Source organism: Oryzias melastigma, linkage group LG23 (genome assembly GCF_002922805.2).
Source record: "Oryzias melastigma strain HK-1 linkage group LG23, ASM292280v2, whole genome shotgun sequence".
In the NCBI taxonomy this organism is placed as follows: Eukaryota; Metazoa; Chordata; class Actinopteri; order Beloniformes; family Adrianichthyidae; genus Oryzias; species Oryzias melastigma.
In genome coordinates, this window is record NC_050534.1 from 12,960,592 (window position 1) to 12,982,779 (window position 22,188).

The following is a 22,188-nucleotide window of genomic DNA, read 5'->3' on the forward strand; positions in this document are numbered from 1 at the left end:
AAAAAAAAAAAAAAAAAAAAAAGATAACTGGTTTCTTATGTCCATGAGTGAGTATCTGCAGCACACAAGAAACCATCTGGTTTGCACAAAAAACAAATTAGTGTGCACAACATACTAACTAGTGTGCATGAGAAAGTATGGTGCACTCAAGAAACCAACTGGTAAGTACAAGAAAGTATCTACTGAGCAGAAGAAACCAGCTGGTGTGCACAAGAAAAGAACTGGTGTGCATGAGAAAGGATGGTGTGTACAAAAAAAAAAAAAAACTAGTGCAGACAATAAAAGTATGGTTTGCACAAGAAAACAAATGATGCCCATGAGAAACGATGTGGTAATTTAGGAGACAGGACGCCTTTTTCAGAGTCAGTTACTTGAAAATGACATTACGTGAGCCAATTGAGTTTTACTCTACCTTTGGACTTCCCTATAAAGACATTGCAGCTTTGCTTGCCTGATGTTAGCTTTGAACGGCACCTGAAATAAGCTCTAAAGTCATGGGGTTTGTTTCAGTGCAGGGGATACATTAGCTTTCATCAACTGTGCACAAGAGAAACCAGTATGGTACTTTTTTTTTTACTTCTTTGTCCCTTTAGGGACTCAGTAGAAATAAAAGGAAAGAAAACTGTAGTTAGTCTTACCTATTGAAAATAAAGGCAAAGTATGGATCATAATTGAAGTTCTTAAGAGCTTCATTTTTATATTAAGTTGAATTTGCAATTTTCAAGGGGGTGACCGTGGCGCAGAAGTAAGGCAGGTTTGATTCCTGCCTTGTGCAACCATGCGTCAAAGTGTCCTTGGGCAAGACACTGAACCCCACTTTGCCTCTGGTGGTTAGTGTTTGCCAGCGGAGCCGCCATCAGTGTGTGAACGGGGCTGTGACTGTAAAGAGGTTTGGGCCTTCAAGGAAGGTAGAAAATCGCTATACAAGTACACACCATTCACAATTTACCATTTTAACATGAACTTTCACCAGATTATTTTGCTTGCCTTCAAAGTATTCAGAATTCACTTCATCTTCTTGAAAATAGTCCAGACTCCTCATCGGTCAGCAGTGATGCATGACTTGATTTGTGTATAAATCAAACCAAAGGAACTCTCACAACCGTTTCCTGTCTAACATTAGCCATTACCGTTGACATTTAGCCTATTTAATGAAATTATCTGGAACACTTGATCAATGTGCTTGTGTTAAATAAACTACTCAACATTGATCACCACCGGACAATAAAAAGTAAATAAAGCAATGGAATAACAATGCAATAAGAGTTGGGAGATAGGGATTTGTATTCCGTGACATTAATATTTGTGTGTATTTCGAATCTGCCTACCAGCTGAATATATTAAGAGAGGGTTTGGCAGCATTTCAGGATATGAACGTGCTGTGTTGCAGACAGGAGTAGAAGAAAGGGAAATATCCTCCTGTGGTTTTCATCACACAAAGAGAACAGGAAGTATCTTCAGTTTCATCAGTTTCTTATGGAGAAACTATGTTTGTGCTTTAAAGGTGGCAGCTGCAGTCTGAAGGAGAGCCCAGCGTGCAGGTAAACAAACACCGTCAAATAAACAAGTACAATCCATTCATATGAGTATGAATGTGACTGGTGTGAAAAACAACTACTGCCTCTCTTGGAGGGGAAAAAAAATCAGTGTCTTCAACAGTAAAATAGAGCTGTTAAGTCCTTGAGATGTGTGGAGGGCAAACAGGAACATGACCATGGTTAATGTGCCAACAGGAAAGTGTCTGATCCTTCTGCCCACATCACGACTGGCATTAATAAAAAGGTATCAGCTGAAGGTTCGTGGCTGGCTTTAACTCCACCCTGCAGTGCATACTAACAACATGCTCAAACAGCAGAGAGATTTTGCCGGCCTCAAGCATTAACATAGAGCTAAAGGATTACGGAGCCTGAAATCCCTTAATTGTAATAGTATACAAAAGTCTGCAGCTGGAAGAGGCCGTCTCTTTTGATAAAGTTGACTTGTTTCCTTTTGTGAAATGTAGGAGTGATCCTCTGGGTGGTGAGTTCTTAAGCTTATGTGCGCGTGACTAAACTACTAATTTAAAAGTGGATCAAAAAATTTGGATGAAAAATGCATGACCCTGGATTTAGGGGGTTAATTAAAAGCAAATTAAAAGTAATTAAGCCTGCATAACACCTGCTTTTTCCAAAAACAGCATGTCAAGAAAGGCTAATAACATTGTCCTAATACAAAACCCTTCTTTGTAGGAGCGAGGAACAAACAAAAAAAGGATTTGTGCATTATTGTCCTGAGTAAATATTGACTACCAGCATCTGGACTAATTGACAAAGTATCCCTGCAAAGATGGGTGTTTAGGCTTAGGTAAGCAGATGGTTCAAGGAGATTACAGAAATGACAAAAAAAAAAAGAAAATAATATAGTTTGTGCAGACTGAATGGCTTGAGGGGGGATATCTGGTGGAATAACACAATTGAGAGCAGACTGTTCCTGTTGCGTGACGTCTGCCAACCCAAACACGATCACCCGTGATCTTCATCACAGCTCACCTCGGGGTAGGATTAACAGACCAATAACTCCCTGCTAAATCTTCCCTCTAGAAAATCTGAGAGAATTAGAAGTGGAGTGGAGTAATACTACAGGTAACCGCACACACCTCCACTTCACAAACAGTGGATTTGCAGATGACCAGGCATACAATACCCAGAAGACCAAATCCCATGCGCATAACCCTAACCTTCCATGACCTCCTGCTTTTCCCCGAAGGCGTGTGCAGGAACAAAATCAGAGCGAATTCCTCTCTTATGCTGTGCTTGAAGACTTCCACCAAAAACACCCCTTTCAGTAAGTGGCTCGTCCTCTGCAGCAGAGCAGCCTAATTACAGTGGGCTCTGCTTCGGCGGGAATAGAACTGGCTGCCAATATTATTGATAATTCACAAAGACTAAGCTGTCGCAGGGAATAGGGATGGGCATATGGAAATGACTCAGTTTTATTAGCTTCCACTGCCCTTTGATGTGCAGTCAAGAACAAGACATGCCAGGAGATTCATGCCAGATGGAAGCAATGCTGCTGAAAGGTGTCTCTGTGCTTTAAACACAAGTCTTTGCATGTGAAATCTCAAATGATGGCTATTAGTCCAACACTGCCAAACATTTCCCTTCAATTTATTTCACAAAGTATTCTAACTGAGCTGGCTCTGTGCAAACTGACTCGCTGGACCTGCACTGCATAAAAGTGGGGAATTTTTCCTAACTGCTTAAAGGGCTTATTTTTTTACATGTCTTTCATCTATGAGTGAAAGAAGGGTTATAAGACTTTCTAAAAACTGAACTGAAAAGAAAGGCACAAAAAAGCAAAAAGTTTTCTTAGAGGCTCACCTCAGGCTTCTTGACCCGCCCTTCCTGGAAGGAGCATGTGCGAGGATCGTGGGTACAGACATGTCTGTACTTACACCAGTGGCACTGGTAGGGACTGCTCACGCATGACAAACACCTAACCACAAAAAAAGAAGAGGAAGAACACACTTTTTAATAAAAAGTTAATAAAAAAACGAATATATACAAGAAAACAACATGTCCAATTTTTTAAAGACCCGCTCCAATAAAAGTTGTGTTTTTAACAACTTCTTTTTCATGATGGGGACATATTAAAGAAGGGGTGGCCTTACGCTATGCTGACAGATCCACCTACAATTTGGAGAAACTATGTCATAGAAAAATACTTTTTTTTTTAAATTCAGGCTTAAATGGCACAACAATAATTAAAAGTGATTTCACAATAGATCAAAGCTGATTGGACTAGGACTTTAAGACTCTACTGGAACATTTTAAAATCCAAGGCAGGTTTTCATCAACATGAAAAGTTTGAGTTTAGACAAGATATCTGCAGGCAAGTTCCAACGAAAAATGTCATGGGAGAGACACAACCTGACTGCAAATATTGCTGCTCTTGACACTCCTGAAATCTATTTTATATCCTCCTGCCATGAAATTGGTTTAAATATATATGTATATATCAGACATAGCTGTACAGTTTAATCAGGTGCATCAAAAACTATTTACAAATGTGAACTTACGATTTGTGCACACTGCAGTTGTAGAAAACAAAACTGGTATTTGCAAATGCCAAGCCGGTCTCCTTAGACTTGAGATAGAGCTGCACAATCTGGTGGTCACCTGCACAAAAAAGATCCCAGTCAAAGTCAAAGGTTTAATACATGATAGAAGGAATTTCCAAATGGCACTCAGTTTTCATTCTTATATTTTCATTTAAATCCTAAATATGAATTTGTAGTGCTTGTAGAGGAGACGCCACAGGTCCACGGCTTGTTGCGATGGTAAAGGGAAAATCTTGAAAGGGAAGTAAAGTGGTGAAGCATTTTTTTAGGTCAAGTCTCCCTGTCCCTCCAGCTGTACAAGAAACAAAAGTTGATGCAGACAGCTCTCCCCTGGGATCCACAATATCCCCCCTTGAAATGTCTTTGAGAGTGAATTTGACAAGGTAAAAGGAGAGGAAGATGAAACAGCAGCTCTGTGTGTTTGTGTGCAGGTCTATGCGTGTCTGAGACAGTGCCCATTATTTGTTGTGTCCTTTTGTCTGGCACTAATGAAGTTCATGTTTAATTCAACACCATATCCACATATGTAACTGCTCTCTATACATCTTCCTCTCATACTCACTCTGTCTATACACAGGTTCCTGCACTTCCTTCAACACTGTCACGCCTCCTCCCCCGTGTCTCTTTCCATCTTCCCAACAAAGAAGGAATCATTCATCAATCACTGTAAAGCACCACTGACAACAGCTCTGTCCTAATTAGGCCACCTAAATGTTACATTGAAGCCTGCTCACTACATCCTTGCTTCCTTCTCTTCACTTTTTTTCTCTCCTTTTTCTCACTTTTAGCTCAAACATTTCATGAACCTAAAACAAGAAATTCATCATCAAATGAGGCGACGGTGCTGCAGAGCTCCATTTGCCTCGAACGTTTACATATTGATGTTTACAGGATTGCGGCATTAGCAGCTTTACATGTGACTGACATGTCAAACACAAATGTTTTCATGCTGTCAAAACACGTTCGGTATTCCCTTCAGTTCTACATGTATGCATGCAATCTGTCTAAGTGTCACATGACCATCAGTTTCCAATTTTGCACTTTTTAGGCGACCGAGTTATGAAATTGGATCACACCACTATAAGGGTAAAAAGATTCTACTACTAATGACTAATGTTTATTTATAAGTTAAGACCTCCTAAGGCATTGCTTTGAGGCTTGTTGCTAATAGCAACAAATATAAAAGTTTTCAAGAAACTTGTTTTTCAGGAACATCAAAATAAATGTCAGCAGATATTCTTGCATTTTTTAAACACATACAGTGAGCGTGTTCAGACATGTTTTTACTGAAGATGATTTATTTACTTAATTAATGTAGAACGGGAGTTTCTTTGGATTATAACGGATGGACTTCTTACCTTTGTCAACAATAATGCGAGGCATTTCTCTTTCCGCCGGGCTGTAACATTTGATCCGGTTTCCTTCCACCAATCCGTTCATCTCAGCCAGGTCTTGAAAGGTACAGTTGACACCAGCTGAAAGCTCTGGGACATTATGGGCTTCCAGCACTAGCTGTCAAAAAGAAAAGAAACAAAAAAGTATAAATTCACAACATCAAATCCAACAAAGATTGACTCGAAAAACAGCAAAATGGTTGTAAATAACTTTAGGGCGGCAATGAGACTGAGATCTTTATAGTGAAGTCTAAGATGTCTCAATTTGAGATTTAAAAAGTAGGGCCAGGAATCGATTTAAAAATGTAACTAATTAATTGCAAACCAAGAAAAAAAATAATCGAGATTAACTTTTTTTAAACAGTGTTTGCCAACCATTTTTTATCTGCGAATAATCACAAAATAAACTCAAACATGAAACTGTACATTTAGAGCATTTATTTTTATTATTGCTCTTAATCAATAAAAAAAACAATTCAATTAATCACACTTTTATGTTGTGATTAATAACTAATAATCAAAATATTTTACTAGGTACATTTTATAAGACAATATGCGACTTTTGAACAAAAACAGATAAATGTTCCTCATTTTTATTGTCTGACATTTTTTCATTGATTCAAGTGTTAACCCAGAAGTGTAATTTGTGAGCACAAAACACATAAACAGTAGAATAAGCAAAATTCTAAAGACTTTTATGTCTGCAGTATTACTCCAAGAAAAGATATTGATGTACGGCCATAAGAAACAAACCTGCAGACCTAAAATATCACATAGCTCTAATGTTCTTTACCGCTGTGCAAGCTGCTTTAAAAAAGCCTTTTTTCGTCTTCTGGACAAAAACAAGTGTTAAGAGGTGACTTTTCTATCTAAATTAATGATTGATTTAAAGTATCGTGACGATCAGCATTTATATCGCTTTCCTTTGCCACTGCAATCGAGGTTCAGCGACGTGTTGTCATGACAATGCGGTGGACTGTGAACCTAATAGTCCGCTTTTTGTGAAAAAGCGATTTAAACCAAAAAAAAAAAAAAAATAACAAGTTAAAGTACTAAAAACCAATTGAATATTTATTCACTTTGTAAGTGACCATGGTATAAGTGGGATAATATCTGACGAAGTGTTTTGATGCACGCCATGGAATCCAGAACCGCGGAGGCAAAGCGAAGGACTGTTTCTTTGGGAGGTATAGCTAATTTGCATTGATAAATATTAACCGCGTTAATTCTTTTTGATTAATCGCGAGCGTCAATATTCACAGCCCTATAAAAAAGTTATAAACTATCCCAAATCTTTTCAAAAGTGTCATTTGCTTTTGAAAACATAACTTAAAGAATGAGAAAAAAAAGTGAGCATTTTCCATCCAATGCTAAAGGAACTATAACACTTATTTTTCCCTAATTTAACCCAATTCCTAAATTGGGCAAAATTTATAAACATTGTAGCCTAGTTACACCTTATGAGATTTATTTTTTTGTTTTTTAGACGTTTTTTTTTCAGTAAATTAATTAGTTCAGATAAAAAGTGATGTTGAATGACTGCGGAGAAGCAAAATGAAACTATACTGGTAGAGTGTCTGCAAAAAAAGAAGATCTACCAGGAGGGCTGATGTTTGTGCATGAGGCAGTGAACAATGAAGGACAGGTAAAAAGCGCAGCCATAAAGACTGCTGAACAGCCGCAGTAAAGGACTCCTCAGGAAATAAGAAATGCAAATCCGTCCTCTTTATTCAAAAATGCTGTGTAAGCTCTCTTGGCACCTGGGGAGAATTGGCCTTAGGTGAGGTAGAAAGGGGGAAAGAGAAAGAGGCTGTCCTTGGATTAAAGAGGAGGAGGTTTGATGGGAAGGAAGTAGGGTCAAGACCAAAATATACATACTGATGGAAAACCGTGTCTGCAGAGAAGCCTTGGTTTAAACATCGATTTGAGCCACTAGTACACTTGGAAATGTTGCTGAAAGCTGCCTCAGCGGCAAAGAAGGGCTGACCTGCACTGTTTTTATATTGCTATTTAATGAAAAGAAAGTGGCAGTGACAGACACAACTACACAACATCACACAAAACTGATTCTTCGCTTCTCTCTCTTCTACCTTGAGCATTTCCCTTTATTTATTGTTTAACTTTTACAGAATTTTCTCTTTAAGGGAAACAAGTTTGCTTAATCGCATTTACAGTGGTCATGAATGTATCTATACGCACAGGCGCTGCATACTGGTCTCTGATATTCCTTTGTAAGTAAAAAACCCATTACAGAGTTAGACATAAAGGCAGTCTATTGCAGTTTGTAAAGCATTATGTATAAAAATGCTTTACAAGGCTCGGAAAAGTGCATTTAAGCAACACTTTCCAATGACAAAGTCTATGTAAACTGCTGTCTCAAGTGTTGCTACTGACGTTTTTATTCAACCTCTATGTACAAAATCAGCTTTGACCAATCAGGGTCTCAGCTTTGGCAGTGGAGTATTGTTAGTCCTTTTCAAGACCGTTTGAAAATTAATAGTTTGTGTCCAACCAGAATTATAGACACCAAAGCTGTCCGAACTCCTTCACTACTCACTACGTAGTGGGTCCGCCATTTTGCAATGCTGTCCCAATCTACACTTCCAAAATGGACTGCACTAGAAATTTCTCAGAAGTCTTTGCAAAAAACTAGCGTGCATCAATGCTCACTAACGAGTTCAGAAAATGGATGGATGAAATGAATCCTGATAGCAAGAAAATCAAGATATTCTTCAATAAAAAATAATTTAAACATCTCTAATGATCGTCCAAAACATGAAAAAAACTTTATTTGGGCTTTTGCTACAATTTCTAATGAAATGAGCTTTACGAGGTGTTTAAAAACATCTTCTGGTTTTAACTTTTTTACTGTCAATTTTTTGATGTGATGCAGACATAAAATCCATGTGGTAAAGTAAATATTCTCAAAGATATTTAACAAAGTTCAAGGAACGAAGTGGAATAAAATATCATGTTCCTAATCTTTGGGTCCTCAGATTCCACGGTGCAAAGTGCTACATTTATCTATGCAATGTCATAATAAACACGGAGCTAAACCTTATGCTGTTTATAGTGGTTGACATTTTGTTGGAATGATTTTACTGGTTAGGGCTGGACATTGTGAGGTCGAGTTGAGAGGACACACGCTGGCAGGCGGTAAAATGACATAAAGCTGGATTATAAAGTCAACACTGTGTACTCATTAGTGCTTGGAGCATAATTACATCGTCTTACGAAATATGCTTGAGAGTGTGATGCTGTAAATCTGCCAGACAAGATTTTCTCACTTGCAACACATTCAGTTATCCTCACTATTTACTGCAAATTGGCTCCAGTGAACCAAATGCTTATTTGCTTCCTGAAAATGTTTTTTAACATCAAACAACAATATGTTGAATTACCGCTAATTAAAATTAAATCACATTTTGTCTCCTGAGTCAAGAGAGTGAGAGAAAAATAAATAAAAGGAAAACCAATCCCAGTATAAACTTTGAATGTTAGCTTCCAACTTACCGTGACACTAAATTGGGACACTGATATATTGTTCGGGTGGACACTGAGACGCACACATTGCTTGATATCTGAGGCAAAGCGCCGGGGTTCTGATGAACGCTCACATTTCTCCTTTCTGGCACACCTGAAAGAAAAGAAGAAAGATCAGAAGGAGGGTGTTACTCAAAGATGTCAGATACACACATATGCATGCACAGAGCAACTCGATCAGGGCAGACTCGTTTTCACCTGTTTCATCTGGGAAAAGAGAATGTCCCAACACTCCCAAACTAGTGGTTTTATAAACACTTATCATGTTTCTGCTCTGGCAGAGCACCAGCTTCAGCGGTCAATGAATGAAAGCCCAGTCAGTACAGGAGCTGAAGCAGTTTTATTTAATACAATGGCTGCTCTATATGTGGAAGTGAACCTGGCTTATTGGCCTAGACTTTGTGGAGTATTCTTAATGGATGGAATTCAGCAGTGATGCCAAAATGCAGGTGGAGATGTGGATGGTGGTACGGTGGGACAGAAACCCCTTCTCTTCTAATACCAGACCAGGTGGTCTAGTCCACTATACTACTTAAGCTTGGAAGAAAGAGGGGCTCAGCTATTGTACAAGAGGGGGAATTTCATGACTCTTGTTCTGAATACTACTCACTGACAGACTGGTGAGTGAGTCCTCCTGGCAGGGAGATCTAAATGGGTCTGTAGGTGAGGTGGAATAAGAGCTGCTGTTCATTTCCTCACAGTTTTTAAGCTTTACATATATGTTTCAGATGAAATAATCGAAAGTACATATTTGTGGGGGTTGATGCCTTATGGCAAATATAATGAAAACAGAGGCGTGCAATTTTCATCATAAGTATACCTCAACTATAAGAGACAAAAGGAGAAAAAAAAAGAAAATTACATTGAAAAAATTTCTTTGTGAATTATGATGGAAAACAAGTATTTGGTCAATAAAGAAATAAAACTCAGTACTCTGTTATATACTCTTTGTTAGCAATGACAGCAGTCAAACTGTTGCTGCTATTTTGGTCCATTCCTCCATGCAGATCTCCTCTAGAGCTGTGATGTTTTGGGGCTATCACTGCACAACACTGACTTTCGATTCCCTCCAAAGATTTTTTATGGGAACCATAAAAATCTGGGAACCTTGAATTGGTTCTTAAGAAGCTACTTGGTTATCCGGGAAGTGTGTTTGAGATCGTTGTTAAGCTGAAACACCCAGCCATGTTTCATCTTCAATGCTCTTGGTGGTGGAAGGAGGTTTTCACTCAAAATCTGACCATACATGGTTCAGTCGTCCTGCTACCTATGCTGAAAAACAGGCTTAAAGCATGATGCTTCCACCCCATACTTTACAGTACAGTAGGTATATGGTGTCTTTTGTATGCTTTTCAGCAATGACCAATCAGGAACTCAGCTTGATTGATGTATCGGTAGCATCCTTTTGAAAATTGATCATGGATGAAAAATCAATAATTGTGGTTTGTGCAGAATTATATGGCAGCAAGTCTTTCACATATCAGAATAGAGCTGTGAAAGAAAAAGTCTGGAGCAACGCTTCAGTATCAGGTAAAGAACAACGTATTCCCAAAGCGCGTTCAAGAACCCAGTTGCACACTTAACAAGCTGCCAATTCAACACAGAGTCTTATATTTCTTTGATAACTCACATTTAAAATCAAAAAGAAAGAAGTTTGACATTAACAACTGAAAGAAAAGAAACCATTTAGGGAGGTTGACATCTAAAAAAAAAAAATACAGTAATTCTGTGCACAGAAAGACAGTTTTTTTCTCCTGAACTCCAGAGATTGAGGGAGGGCTGGTTTTGACCTGACACAAGTATTGTAAAGTTAAGCAGCCTAACGCGCTGCAGAGCAGACAGGCATAAAGAAAAGACATAATCTGTTTGACAGAGAAAGAGAACAGGAAGACAGGGTAAAGAGCGCAGGAGAGAAAGTGGAAGAAAGAGCAAGAAAAAGAAGGAAGATTAGAAGAAATGCAACTATTGTTGGCTTTCCGTGAAGCTTTCCTTGCTAAGCCGGTCTGAGTAGGGGTTTAATCGCTTCACGTTCTTTGTGCTTCCTATCTCTGGTGTCTGTGCCTCCTTTTCTAGCAGTGATTTAATAAGACCACATCATATATGGAGCTCCAGGCAAGCACACTAAACAGAAAAGTCCCACACACATACTGTATATGTAAAAACATTAAAGGTACAAAGCGTTTCACGTTTTTGACTCAAAATGTATAAAACAGTCTTTAAATGCATATAAAATAAACTTAGAAACAAAATTAATGGAATTTCTTTACAAAAACAATTTAATAAAAAAACGATTAATTACTGTAAGTAGACACTTTTGGAATTTAGAACAGCAAAATCCTGACAGAAATTAGTCCACAGTAGAAGTTTTTTTCGAAAATAACTCGTTAACAGTTACAATTTGTATTGTTTTCTCTGCAAATTACTAGCCATGACCCAATAGTCAAATATGTTTCCTACTACCACCTTGTACCGTGGAATTATATTATTCCAGTATAATTTTTGAAAAAATATTATTTATACATTTTGAATTAACACAATAATTCTTTAAAACTTCCAATTTGTATTTTATATTGTAGAGTTAATAATTGGAATATATATGTTCTTCTTCAAAAATAGAGACTTTAACCAACATGCAATACCAGTAATTAAGCAAATTAATAAGGTTTAAATATTAAAGTTTTCTTTTAGCTTGCTCATAGTGTATAATAGCTCTGGTTAGCAAAATCTGAATGCACACAATGCTCTATTACCATGTTTTAAATGTTTTTTACGTTTCACCACAAAAGTTATTCTCACTTATGTGAACTGGCAAGATATTTCACTAAAGATACTCAATCATTACTAAATCGTTCAAGGAAACACAGTGACTAGAAACTTCAAAGACATGATTTATTCAACCCTCTGGAACTCCGTTTTATTGCATACTTGCATGTCTTTGATTGATTTCTGTGAACTGTTCAGTTCATAAAAGAGAATTTAATATAGATATAACAGACTATATAATTAATAGAATCTAATATAAAAAAGCATATGCATATGGCAATTTTAAAGGAACAATGTCTTTAGATTGACATTAATCAAATGCTGTCATATAAAGCATCAAATGTGTTTGGCAGATGCAAAGAAATACTCCATTATTTAATGGTATTTTTCATAGAGAACACCATTTGTTGATATTATCTACATAAGATATTAATACATTAGGATGATGTACCCTGAAGATATCAGAAAATAAAAGAGTATTTCAAGAATTGAGAAATGAAATCATTGACTAAAAGAAATATGAATATCTTCTCGATAGAATGATCCTATTGCCTAATCACCTATAGATGAATCCCCTCTTTTCCTAGCAAGCTTAAGCATTACTTTCACACTGAAAAAGGCCGTCTAACTTCTGTATTGTAACATAGCAGTTAACGTTCTACCTCAGTTCTCTCTGCAGGCGCCGCAACTTTCATCTCCATCTAGGTGTCAAAAGGCCACAGACTCGCTGTGCCGGATGAAAAAGGCAACAGGTTGAATAATAAACCTTTCTAACAGACTGCAGACTGTGACTCAGCAGAGGGAAGTTTCTTGTCTCTTTATCTGTCTTCGGCATATCTCTCCAACGAAGGACAAGGACGCCCGCTTTGAAGACATTTATCATTTTTTTTAAATGAGACCAGCGCAATGCCACCGTGGAAGGTCCAAGCCTACAAAGGCAATGCTCCTGAATCCATCATTTTGCATTACAATGCAATGCCACCCACCAACACAGACTGTTTAACGCAGGGAAGAATCAGCACTGTATGCCATACAGATTAGTTTAGACAATGGTGGATTATTGTAGTGTCTGACATTTGAGTTATTCAAACTATTTTTCCGGCACTGTGTTTCATTTCTTGCATACACAATGTTCTGAACCGGCAGGAACAAAGGCTTTTGTACAGTCTAAAGGAAAAGGAATGAAGCTGTGATGAAATATAGGAGATAAAAACACATTTCTATGTCTTTATTGAATCAAAGATGTAGGATTGCTTCTGAAAATGCTTTATTTTAATAAATTGTAAAGTTTAAGTTTGGGAAAAATGAATAAAAAAATACACAGTTTAACTGACTGAAAATGTGTAAAACACTAGATAATTGTTTTTAATTATTATCCAGACGAGCCATATACGTGTGCTGTATTGTATTAGTATGTAACTGTTTCACTCTGCGAACACTGCAGAAAACTATGAGGACAATAAAGCTAAACAACATCATTTCGATTTCAAATAGCTGTCGAGAAAAGCTTGACTAACTACATTTTTGTGCAAAATTAGAAGTCCAACATTCCCTGATTTGGTCAGTAATCACTGCTGTCAAAAAAAGCTGTTTACTGCCTGGCAATGACTGATTTTGAGAAAGAAAGCTGAAAGGATTAGATGGGCTCTGAATGAAAGCTAATCTGCACTCTTGTTTCTCACAGCCTTTGATAAGGTGACACAATTAGAGAGCAACTGAAAGGAAAAAGAGATGATTCCTGGCCTTGGCAATTATTGCTAATGAGGCTGTCAAGGCCATTCAAAAGCAGGCAGTATTGTAAACAAATGTCCTAAAAAAATCTATACAGCTCAGATTCTTAATATATGTATAACTCAATGCAAGAAAAGTTCATTTTCAAAAGTTATTCTTTAACTTCAAAGATCTAAATACAGAAATGATTGTAAAATGTAACCTTTACTTTTAAAAAGAAAAATTGCTGATGACAGTTTGATTGATGGCATATGCATTCAAAATGCACACAAGTGTAGTGGAAAAAAGGACTGGGATTTTATGCTTTGCTTATTCACATAAATTGAAACAATAGCCCTGAAAAGAAGTAATGTAAGAGCTATGAAATTCTTCAATCTGCAACATATATATATATGCAGAATCAGTATAAACCACAAAGTATTCCCTCTGATTTTTTCCCAATTTTATCCCAATACATGCTTCATTCTCAGCTTCACAAATTAAAATTTGTCGTGAAAACTCAGCTATACAAGAGTTTTCACATGTATACATCAACATACAGACGGAAACATAGGTCATCAGTGCATATATCTCTGGATGAGCAAAGAAAATGTTTTGAATGAAGAAAAAGATACGCAATAAAATTAAATAACCTTTAAAACCATTACACCCCGACTACACATCGAGTTTCTATTTTTAAGCAATCTGCACAACGAATCACCATTTTGTTGGCCAGCAGAAACCCAATTACCATACTACCAATGTATCATCATGCCTTATGTGGAATCTTATACATACCAATAACCTCAGGCTGCATAAGTTACTGTGGAGTAGGAGCTGTGGCGCGCTTTTTCAGTCATATGACACATTGACATTCGGGCTGACTACTTCTCTCACTCGAGCATGGCATCAAACACACATGAATGCAGCTGAACAAGGCCACAAGCACACACACGTATACACAAAATAACAAGTATACCAACCGCTATCATTAAGACTGCTGGAGCACAGAGCAAAAATCTGCATGAAGGAGCTGGTGTGGGAGTCATTACCTGGCCCACTGGCCATGATCCTGTTACTTCACTTTGTGTGAACGCACACACACACACAAAAAACTTTCACATACGCAAAAACCTCTCTCCTATACCTGTAGGCATATAAAATCGCAGAGTTGCTGTCCTCAGGTTTAAAAATCTACAACCCACACTGCAGTGGACCTTTGCAGGAATGTAAACTGTACCAAATAAAAAGAAAAATAACTGAAAGTGATACAACAACCTTGCTGAAGTCTGTTTAGGGTTGACAGAGTCTGATTTTATAAGTGCACCATACATGTTTCAGTAAAATTGGGGCTATTAGCATGTCCAACTCAAGTTCCATTATTTTCTTTTCAAATGCAGACAAATATTTCTCAGTGAAAGCAACTAGAATACAACCTCTCAGCATCAGGTTGGAGCTATTGTAATACTCCTGCATGAGTATTCAGCCTATATAATGTAGGATGTGTGGTTTTAAAGGCCAAAGAATAAATATTCTAAGGGGTCTTTCAATTAGGAATATGCAATTTTTAGCCAAAATAATAAAAAAAGTAGTTTTTAGGACACAGTTCATTAGAAATTCACCTCTGAGTTGAAGGCAAAACTGTTGCAGTAGAATAAATCCATCCCCATTTCCCATCATCTCCCTATTTACATAGTATGTTATAGCCCCTCACACTCTCAACCTAACATTACTGATGTAAGAACAATGTTGAGCAGTAATGGAGCTATCCAGCCATCAAGTTTTGATCCAGATCCCAGCTCAGACGGGGAAAACAAAGACGTATATGGATCTATTTGTCTGAGAGGATGCATCAGAGTGGAGCGCAGCAAGGAGACTTTGGTTCTCTGATTGTAGCAGCTACTTCACTTCTACAAGTTTTTTTAATTTTAATTTGCCTCTTATTTACCACAACTTGAATATAGAATTTTTAAGCTTAATGTTCCTTATATGCATCACTCCATTTTTATTGGATTGGGTCTTTAAAGTATTTACTTACTGAATTAGGGAAATATTTACCTCATGTTGTGTTGTTGCCAATCTTAGGAAATTATTGATCCATGAGGTATTTTTCATAGCAAATGAACTGAATCCATTTAGTTTTTTATGTGCCATGCTCTCTGTATCTTGTTACTGTGACAGTAAATACAAATATCAGCAACAAAATTAATTAGGGAACAGTATATAATAATACTATGACATTCAATTGTGTAGGATATTTACAAATCAAATTCTGGTAGAGACAGTTGGCCTTTTGCTTCTTTATGCTTTGTTATGATCCTGCATGTGTGCAACGAAAGTAACAGTATATGACAGCATTGATCCAAGGAGTCAATATCCAGCCTGTTGAGCGGAGGTGTGTTTACTCAGTCAAGAGGGAGCTTTTATCTATGAAGGACAAGACAGAGTGTAACTACTTAATCATTTTCTAGGGTTTCCGGTAGCATACATACAACTTGGAAGTAAATACATCTGCAATATGTTGGCCAATAATAATAATAATCTTAAAACATTGTGTGATTATTTAGAAAGTTTGGAATCTGGTGAATTGTTTGAACTGGGAAAACATTTTAATTATATTTAACTGGAACTTTGTAAATAAAATTCTGTGTTTTGTTTGAAGATTGCTGACAAAAGACATTGTCTTGTCAAATTAAAAGACAAGACAAAAAAACCCACAAACTAGTTTAAGCTTTTATGTCAGTTTGGTAAATAAAGTGGCTGCGAAATAATTACAATGATTAAAATACTACTTGAGTTGACAGCTGAGACATCAGTAAGGCTTAATATTTGATTTTTGACTGTAGCCGTTATGTTCCAACATTGCTATTGTTGCCTAAGCAACATATCTGTTATTATAAATGGGATAATGTGCCTGTTGGGGTTTTATTGTCATAGCTCCAACAGAGGAGCGTACAACGCCACGTCACCTGAGGGCAATGCTATGCTAACAGGGGAAGCTAAATCACCACTGATCTACAACTGCTCCATTCTCTAGGTGCAGGTACATGAGGTGAGGACCACAAATGAGGGCAATGAACCCCAGGAAGGCAGCCAGACCAGATGGAGTGACGGCGAGGACTAATCTACAGCCCTCGTATGAAGTGGATACACAGCTTAAGTTTCTAAAACGTGTATATGGATGCAGAGCTCAAAAGGTGCTTTAACACCTCAGCAGTTGTTCACGGCGGCCCAACAATTTGAGGATTCTCCAGAGAATCAACATGAGCACGAACTGCCTTTAACTGCTGCACCATCGACACTGTGTCTCCAGCTGTGCTATGATATACAAAACAGACTCTACGAAGCGTTTCTAACAATGCCCAGAAGATCCTCAGCCACCCTCGCCTCTCCCTTAACGACTTTCACAGTACCTGCTTTTTCAGAAAGTATAATTTTGTGAGACAATGTACATACAAGACACCCGGTGTTTGAGCTGCTGTCTGCTGGTGCTAAAAACAGATGATCTCAGATGAGGAGGATAGTTTTTACAGAACAAACATTGACCTGTTGGATAAAAACATCTGACTCAATCGTGCTGTTGGACAAGTTGAATGCAATAACATCATGACTGTGTAATCCAACCATTATGTGCACATGTACAATAGAGACTACTATCTTATTTCACCATAAACTGTGATTGGTGAATAAAGATTTGCAATGAATTCTATATTTCTATTTAACTTTCTTCTCTAAAGAAGTAGATAAAGTATTTAAGTTCTTTCTCTTAATCTTACTATTTAAAGATCATAGAATTAAATCACTATTTTCTGCTTTCTTAGCCTTATAATATCAGTCTGGCTTATGCTCTGTCAAATGAAAGCAAAGTAACTTCCCCACTGAGGGTTTTGTCAGTGTGTGCATGTCCATTTTCTGGTGTCTCTGCCTTCCTCTGCCTGCTAGAGTGACAACAGGTGACAGTGAGCAATGGCTCTGACTTAAAAGTGGGTGTGCGTATGTGTGCATGCGCTTGAGGGTGGCTACGTAAATCACTTTGTGGCTGTTTTTTGTTGAGGTGCGGTTGTGAGATTGGAAAAGTGTGTGCGTCTTCACACCATGTTGGTGACAGTTCAGAGAAAACTAGAATGCGGGGGGCTCTGTTCCATCCTGATGCCCCTGTCACTTCTTGGTCTTGTTCCCTTCTCTCAACTCTCCTTAAGACCCACCAAGAGGTGGAGGGTGACGGCATCGGGTGAGAGAGGCCATCCTCCCTTTTGGGTACTGACATCAGAGAAAAGCCATGGATCCACAACATCAAGATCAAAGCAACAACTTTGAATAAATATATAACTCTGGCGGGCTAAGTTGCTTACAAAAATAATTTAAAATAAATCCAGGGCTTTGATTTTTGAATGCTGGTCTGCCAAGTTCTTTGATGGGGCTGCAGTAAATGTTATAAAACAGAAATTGATGCCGATAGTATGAATTTCAGAAACTGCTATTTGATCATTTAACAAAAACCCAAGAAATAAAAGCTTAATAAATGCAGGCCGTAGAATTCCTTGAAATGCTTTTAGTGACCAAAGATTTCCATGAAATCCAACTATTGCAGACAAAACTCTGGTAAATTTTTCATTTAGTAAGCTGTCAAATAGTGAAAAAAATAGTTAACAGATTAGACTTCATGGCACGATAACACCAAGTGCTGTCATTTATTTGTTTGAACGTCCCACTTCCAGATTTGTTTGTTCATAATTTAGCAAAATTGTTTTTTGTTGTGTAAACAATGACTTTTTTTTAATATTTGAAAGCAATTAGAGGCATCTGTAAGAGAAGTCTAGCCATCACTGCAACCAAATACAATGAGTTCTTAGTTGCACGCTAATTGGTGCAGTGTTGTTTAATTAGCATTAGCTCAGCATATCCCGCTAATGAGCATTCCGAGTTAAAGATGGCTTTGAGCACAACGACAGGTAGGGGAAGAAATGTGAGAGGAGAGAAGCAGAGGGCATGGAGAATCTGCCAATTAGCTTCCTCCTCCAAAAGGTTATTCGTTTGACAACACTTCAGATGTCTGAGGAATACAAAGGCTTCGGAGGACAAGAAGCTTGCAGGATGACTTGCACCCTTTATCTGCAATTTTGTGTGATTTCTCCTGGCTTCTCAAACTTTATCCAAACAGATTTCCGCATATGTTAGGTAGAACGGGAATATCTATGAATAAACCTTAACCGGTGGAGCAACTAAAGTTATAAATAACGTTAAGAAAAATGGAGAGGTTCCAAAAGGAGAGGAAAAGAGAAAATACAAAATGTATAGATGTGTAATAAACAGGTAAATCATAAAGGAAAAGGGGTTCACCTTTTCTTGCTGTTTCATAGTTTTTTAATGGTGAAATTTAGCTTTTGTACATTTTTTCACAATATCTTGTATTCTGCGATCCGATTGGCTGTAGACTACTGTCAATCTCTTCCGTGTCATGTCTCCTGTCCACAATTCATTGAGTAAAAAGTGTAAAAATGTAGATGTCTGTCTGACAGTGTATAAAGATAAGGAAGGTTTTTACAGCCATAAAATGTCTGTATTAATTGCAAAAAATAAAGATGATAACTTGGCGAATTTCACTCACTGAGGTTTATTTTTAGAACATGACTCCTGTGATAAACGATGGACTTTTGTACTGCATTTTTACCCAACATGTATGAATGTACAGTACAATATAATATACTTTAATTTTATTTCATATTTGATTAACTTGGCTAATACTTAAGAAAAAACAAAAGTTGCCTCTGGTGGAAACAGATAGAAAAGTAAAATATAGCTACATTAGCCACATTTTCCCAATCGTCACATACTGTATATAGCAAATTTGAAATATTCTCAACATCCATGCCAAATGTGATGACGATCACATTGACAAAAGTACCTCTCCAAATACGCTCTCCAATCTGTCTGGCTGTCTTGCACTACAGGCGTCTTGACAGCATAGTTAACCACTTACAAAACTGACAGCTGACAGGCTGGCATTCAAAAGGCAACATACCCCAACATGGCCCAAGCGTTTCTGGTATTGGCTCTCTGCAGGAGTGCCTCTGCCTTTTTTTCAAGGGGGTGGAGAGTAGAAATCACAAAAAAAAGTAACATGTCAGATTAGACCAACTTTAAACCGTAAACAAAAACAGCTGGATGCAAACGCCCAGGGTTAGTTGGATGGGAATTTGAAATTCATAGAAGTGTGGGTTAACACAACTCAAGCAAAGGCTGCTTCATTTAAGTTTATACATGCACCTAAATATGCACATACATTGAAAGATGTTTGCATCTGGTTTCTTACAGTGTTCTTTCTACACAGAAGACCCCTTTTGTATAAGTAATCTATGAGGGTCCTTTCTTTGAAGCCGTCTTCTGATTGACAGTTTGTCTTCCATCCAGAGAGCAAAAGAAAGGGAATAATAAAAAAAGAGGGCTGATATGAGTCAAAACTTTCCGTTCACTTGCTGAACTAGACTAGCATTAGCATACATTGTGGATCTCGGAAGATGACAGCATGACTAGGCCAAGACAGTTTAGTTGACAGGTGAGCCTCCAGGTTTACATGAATGGTGTCAGGGCTCACTGCAAGGAGCCTGAATCATTTCAAGAGTTTGCAGAAATGCACAGAATTGACATGTATATATTTGAGTGTAATTTAACAGAAAACTATTAGGAGAAAACAGCTTTTTTTAAAAATACGGTTGGTGGTCATTAAGGACAATTTGACTGCTATTGGAGGAGCACACACAGAAATGCACAAAAAGGTGCACCATCTACTCCTGTTGATTTCCTCTCCTGTAATATTGATTGCCTTCCTCCTCTTGGCCTGGTCTTCTTTCTAACAGCTTCTCTCACAAATCTATAGAGTAAATAAAAGCAATGCTGATAGCAAAGAGAATGGGGGGAACGTGTGTATGTGAAAAGCGATAGTAAGAGAGGGAGACCGAGAGAGAAAGCAAGCTGTTTTTCCTCTCAGAGCAGTGAGGTGATTTCAAGGTTGATTGGAACAACAAACTATGTGGACGAACACTATGGAGGAGGAACTGCTTGCCATCCTTCCTTACAACTCTTCATTCCAGCTCAGAGCAAGTATGAGTCTGTTTGTGTTAAGGCTGCTTCTTCTATATGTTTTTTAAAAGGCTCTGGGTACACCTTTGCTCTTTAAGCTGTTAAAATGTGTCTTGACCTTGACAGAGCCATGAAATAACTCTTCTAAAATGGCTTTAAACACAAAAAAACAACTTTTTTTTTTACTCTCATTCACTTTTGGAAAATATTGTGCTCATTTTTATCTTGCATTTGTATTAGAGAGATTCTGCTAAAATATCATACATTCTCAAATGAAAGTTGTGTTTTTGGTGTTTTTAACATGTTCTTGTGACCTTTTTATGTTATTGGAGCACATATTAAGGGAAAATTTGGCCCAAATTTGCCTTTTTGTGTCTTTTTTTAAATTATTGTCACTCATGATTAATGAAAAAAAAATTCTTGAAATGTTTAAAATGAGTTTATTTGTGACAGAAAATACACTGGGTGAGCCTCAAGCTCCTTTCTCTGCTCCATTCTGATTCATTCACTTGTAGACGACTAGATCCATGTTCATCTTTGCTTTCATCGTCTGGGTTGCCATCTGACTCAAACTGCATGGCTGAATAGCTCCAATATTATTCTTGTTGCACCGGCTATATTACGTTGGGATGTGAGGGGCTGTAAGCTAGTGGGACTCAGACGCGAATTTCTAATAAACTACTGTCCTAGAAAACAACACAGGCTTGTTTTTATTTTTACTAAAAATTGAAAAAGTATAAGCTAAAAGACCACTGAGAACGCATTTTAAATGATCTCAAAACATGATCGGAGTAGGTCTTTAAAAGATCCCAAGACCAAAAAATGCAAGTTGTCATAAACTCACATAATTTGCTTTGTTGTGTTAATAAAATGTAACACAAGATATGGTTAAAGTTAAAGTCCTATTAGCTGTGAACTTTGTTTTCCCCATTTGACCCATCCCCTGGGGAGTGGTGAGCTGCAGACACAGCTGCGCTCCAGAACCATTTGGTGGTTTAACCCCCCAATCCAACCCCAAGCAGGGGGGTATGGGTCCCATTTTTAGAGTCTTTGGGATGACTCGGCCTGGGTTTGAACTCACAACCTTCCGGTCTCAGGGCAGACACTCTACCACAAGGCCACTAAAATGGTAAGGTGTCCACTACTTAAAAAGTTTCCTTATTTTTGACAAACTCCTTTAGTTGGTCCATTAATTTACTGTAGGTAACTCCAACTAAGAAATCATCGAAACTCTAAACTTATAGTACATGTACGGTATATGAAATGCAAATCCAAATAAAGAGGAGCTCTCTCATTCATTGCTTTGTAAAACCTTAAAAAATGCTTTTGAAATTGTTAGCAATTTACCCCAAAACTGGAAACAAAGCTATTCACAAGGAGGACTGCTTAATATGTTGACTGTTTAAAGGATAGATGATGAAGAGAAGATGTGGTCAATAAATCTTGTTGGTTTGTGAGTTTTACCCACAGTGTGTCATTGTGCAACAGGGGTGTCCAATAGACAGGTCTGATGTACAAGTGAACACTCACGAATCATTCACATCTTCACTTGCACACAGCAAACCCATAAATCTATTTTTCTGCCCTTCTGTTCATCAA

General features: G+C 37.6%; 1 protein-coding gene across 2 annotated transcripts in view; it reads right to left on the minus strand.

Moving 5' to 3' along the window:
- The window catches only part of plxna4 (plexin A4), a 218,628-nt gene that overhangs the window by 53,970 nt on the left and 142,470 nt on the right, over positions 1–22,188 (minus strand). For both annotated transcript variants that reach the window (XM_024282545.2, XM_024282535.2), the window contains exons 6-9: positions 9,007–9,130; positions 5,458–5,611; positions 4,058–4,157; positions 3,360–3,474 (exon numbers count right to left, since the gene is read on the minus strand). In XM_024282545.2, coding sequence (XP_024138313.1) covers positions 3,360–3,474; positions 4,058–4,157; positions 5,458–5,611; positions 9,007–9,130 — 493 coding nt within the window. The remainder of the gene's footprint in view (positions 1–3,359; positions 3,475–4,057; positions 4,158–5,457; positions 5,612–9,006; positions 9,131–22,188) is intronic.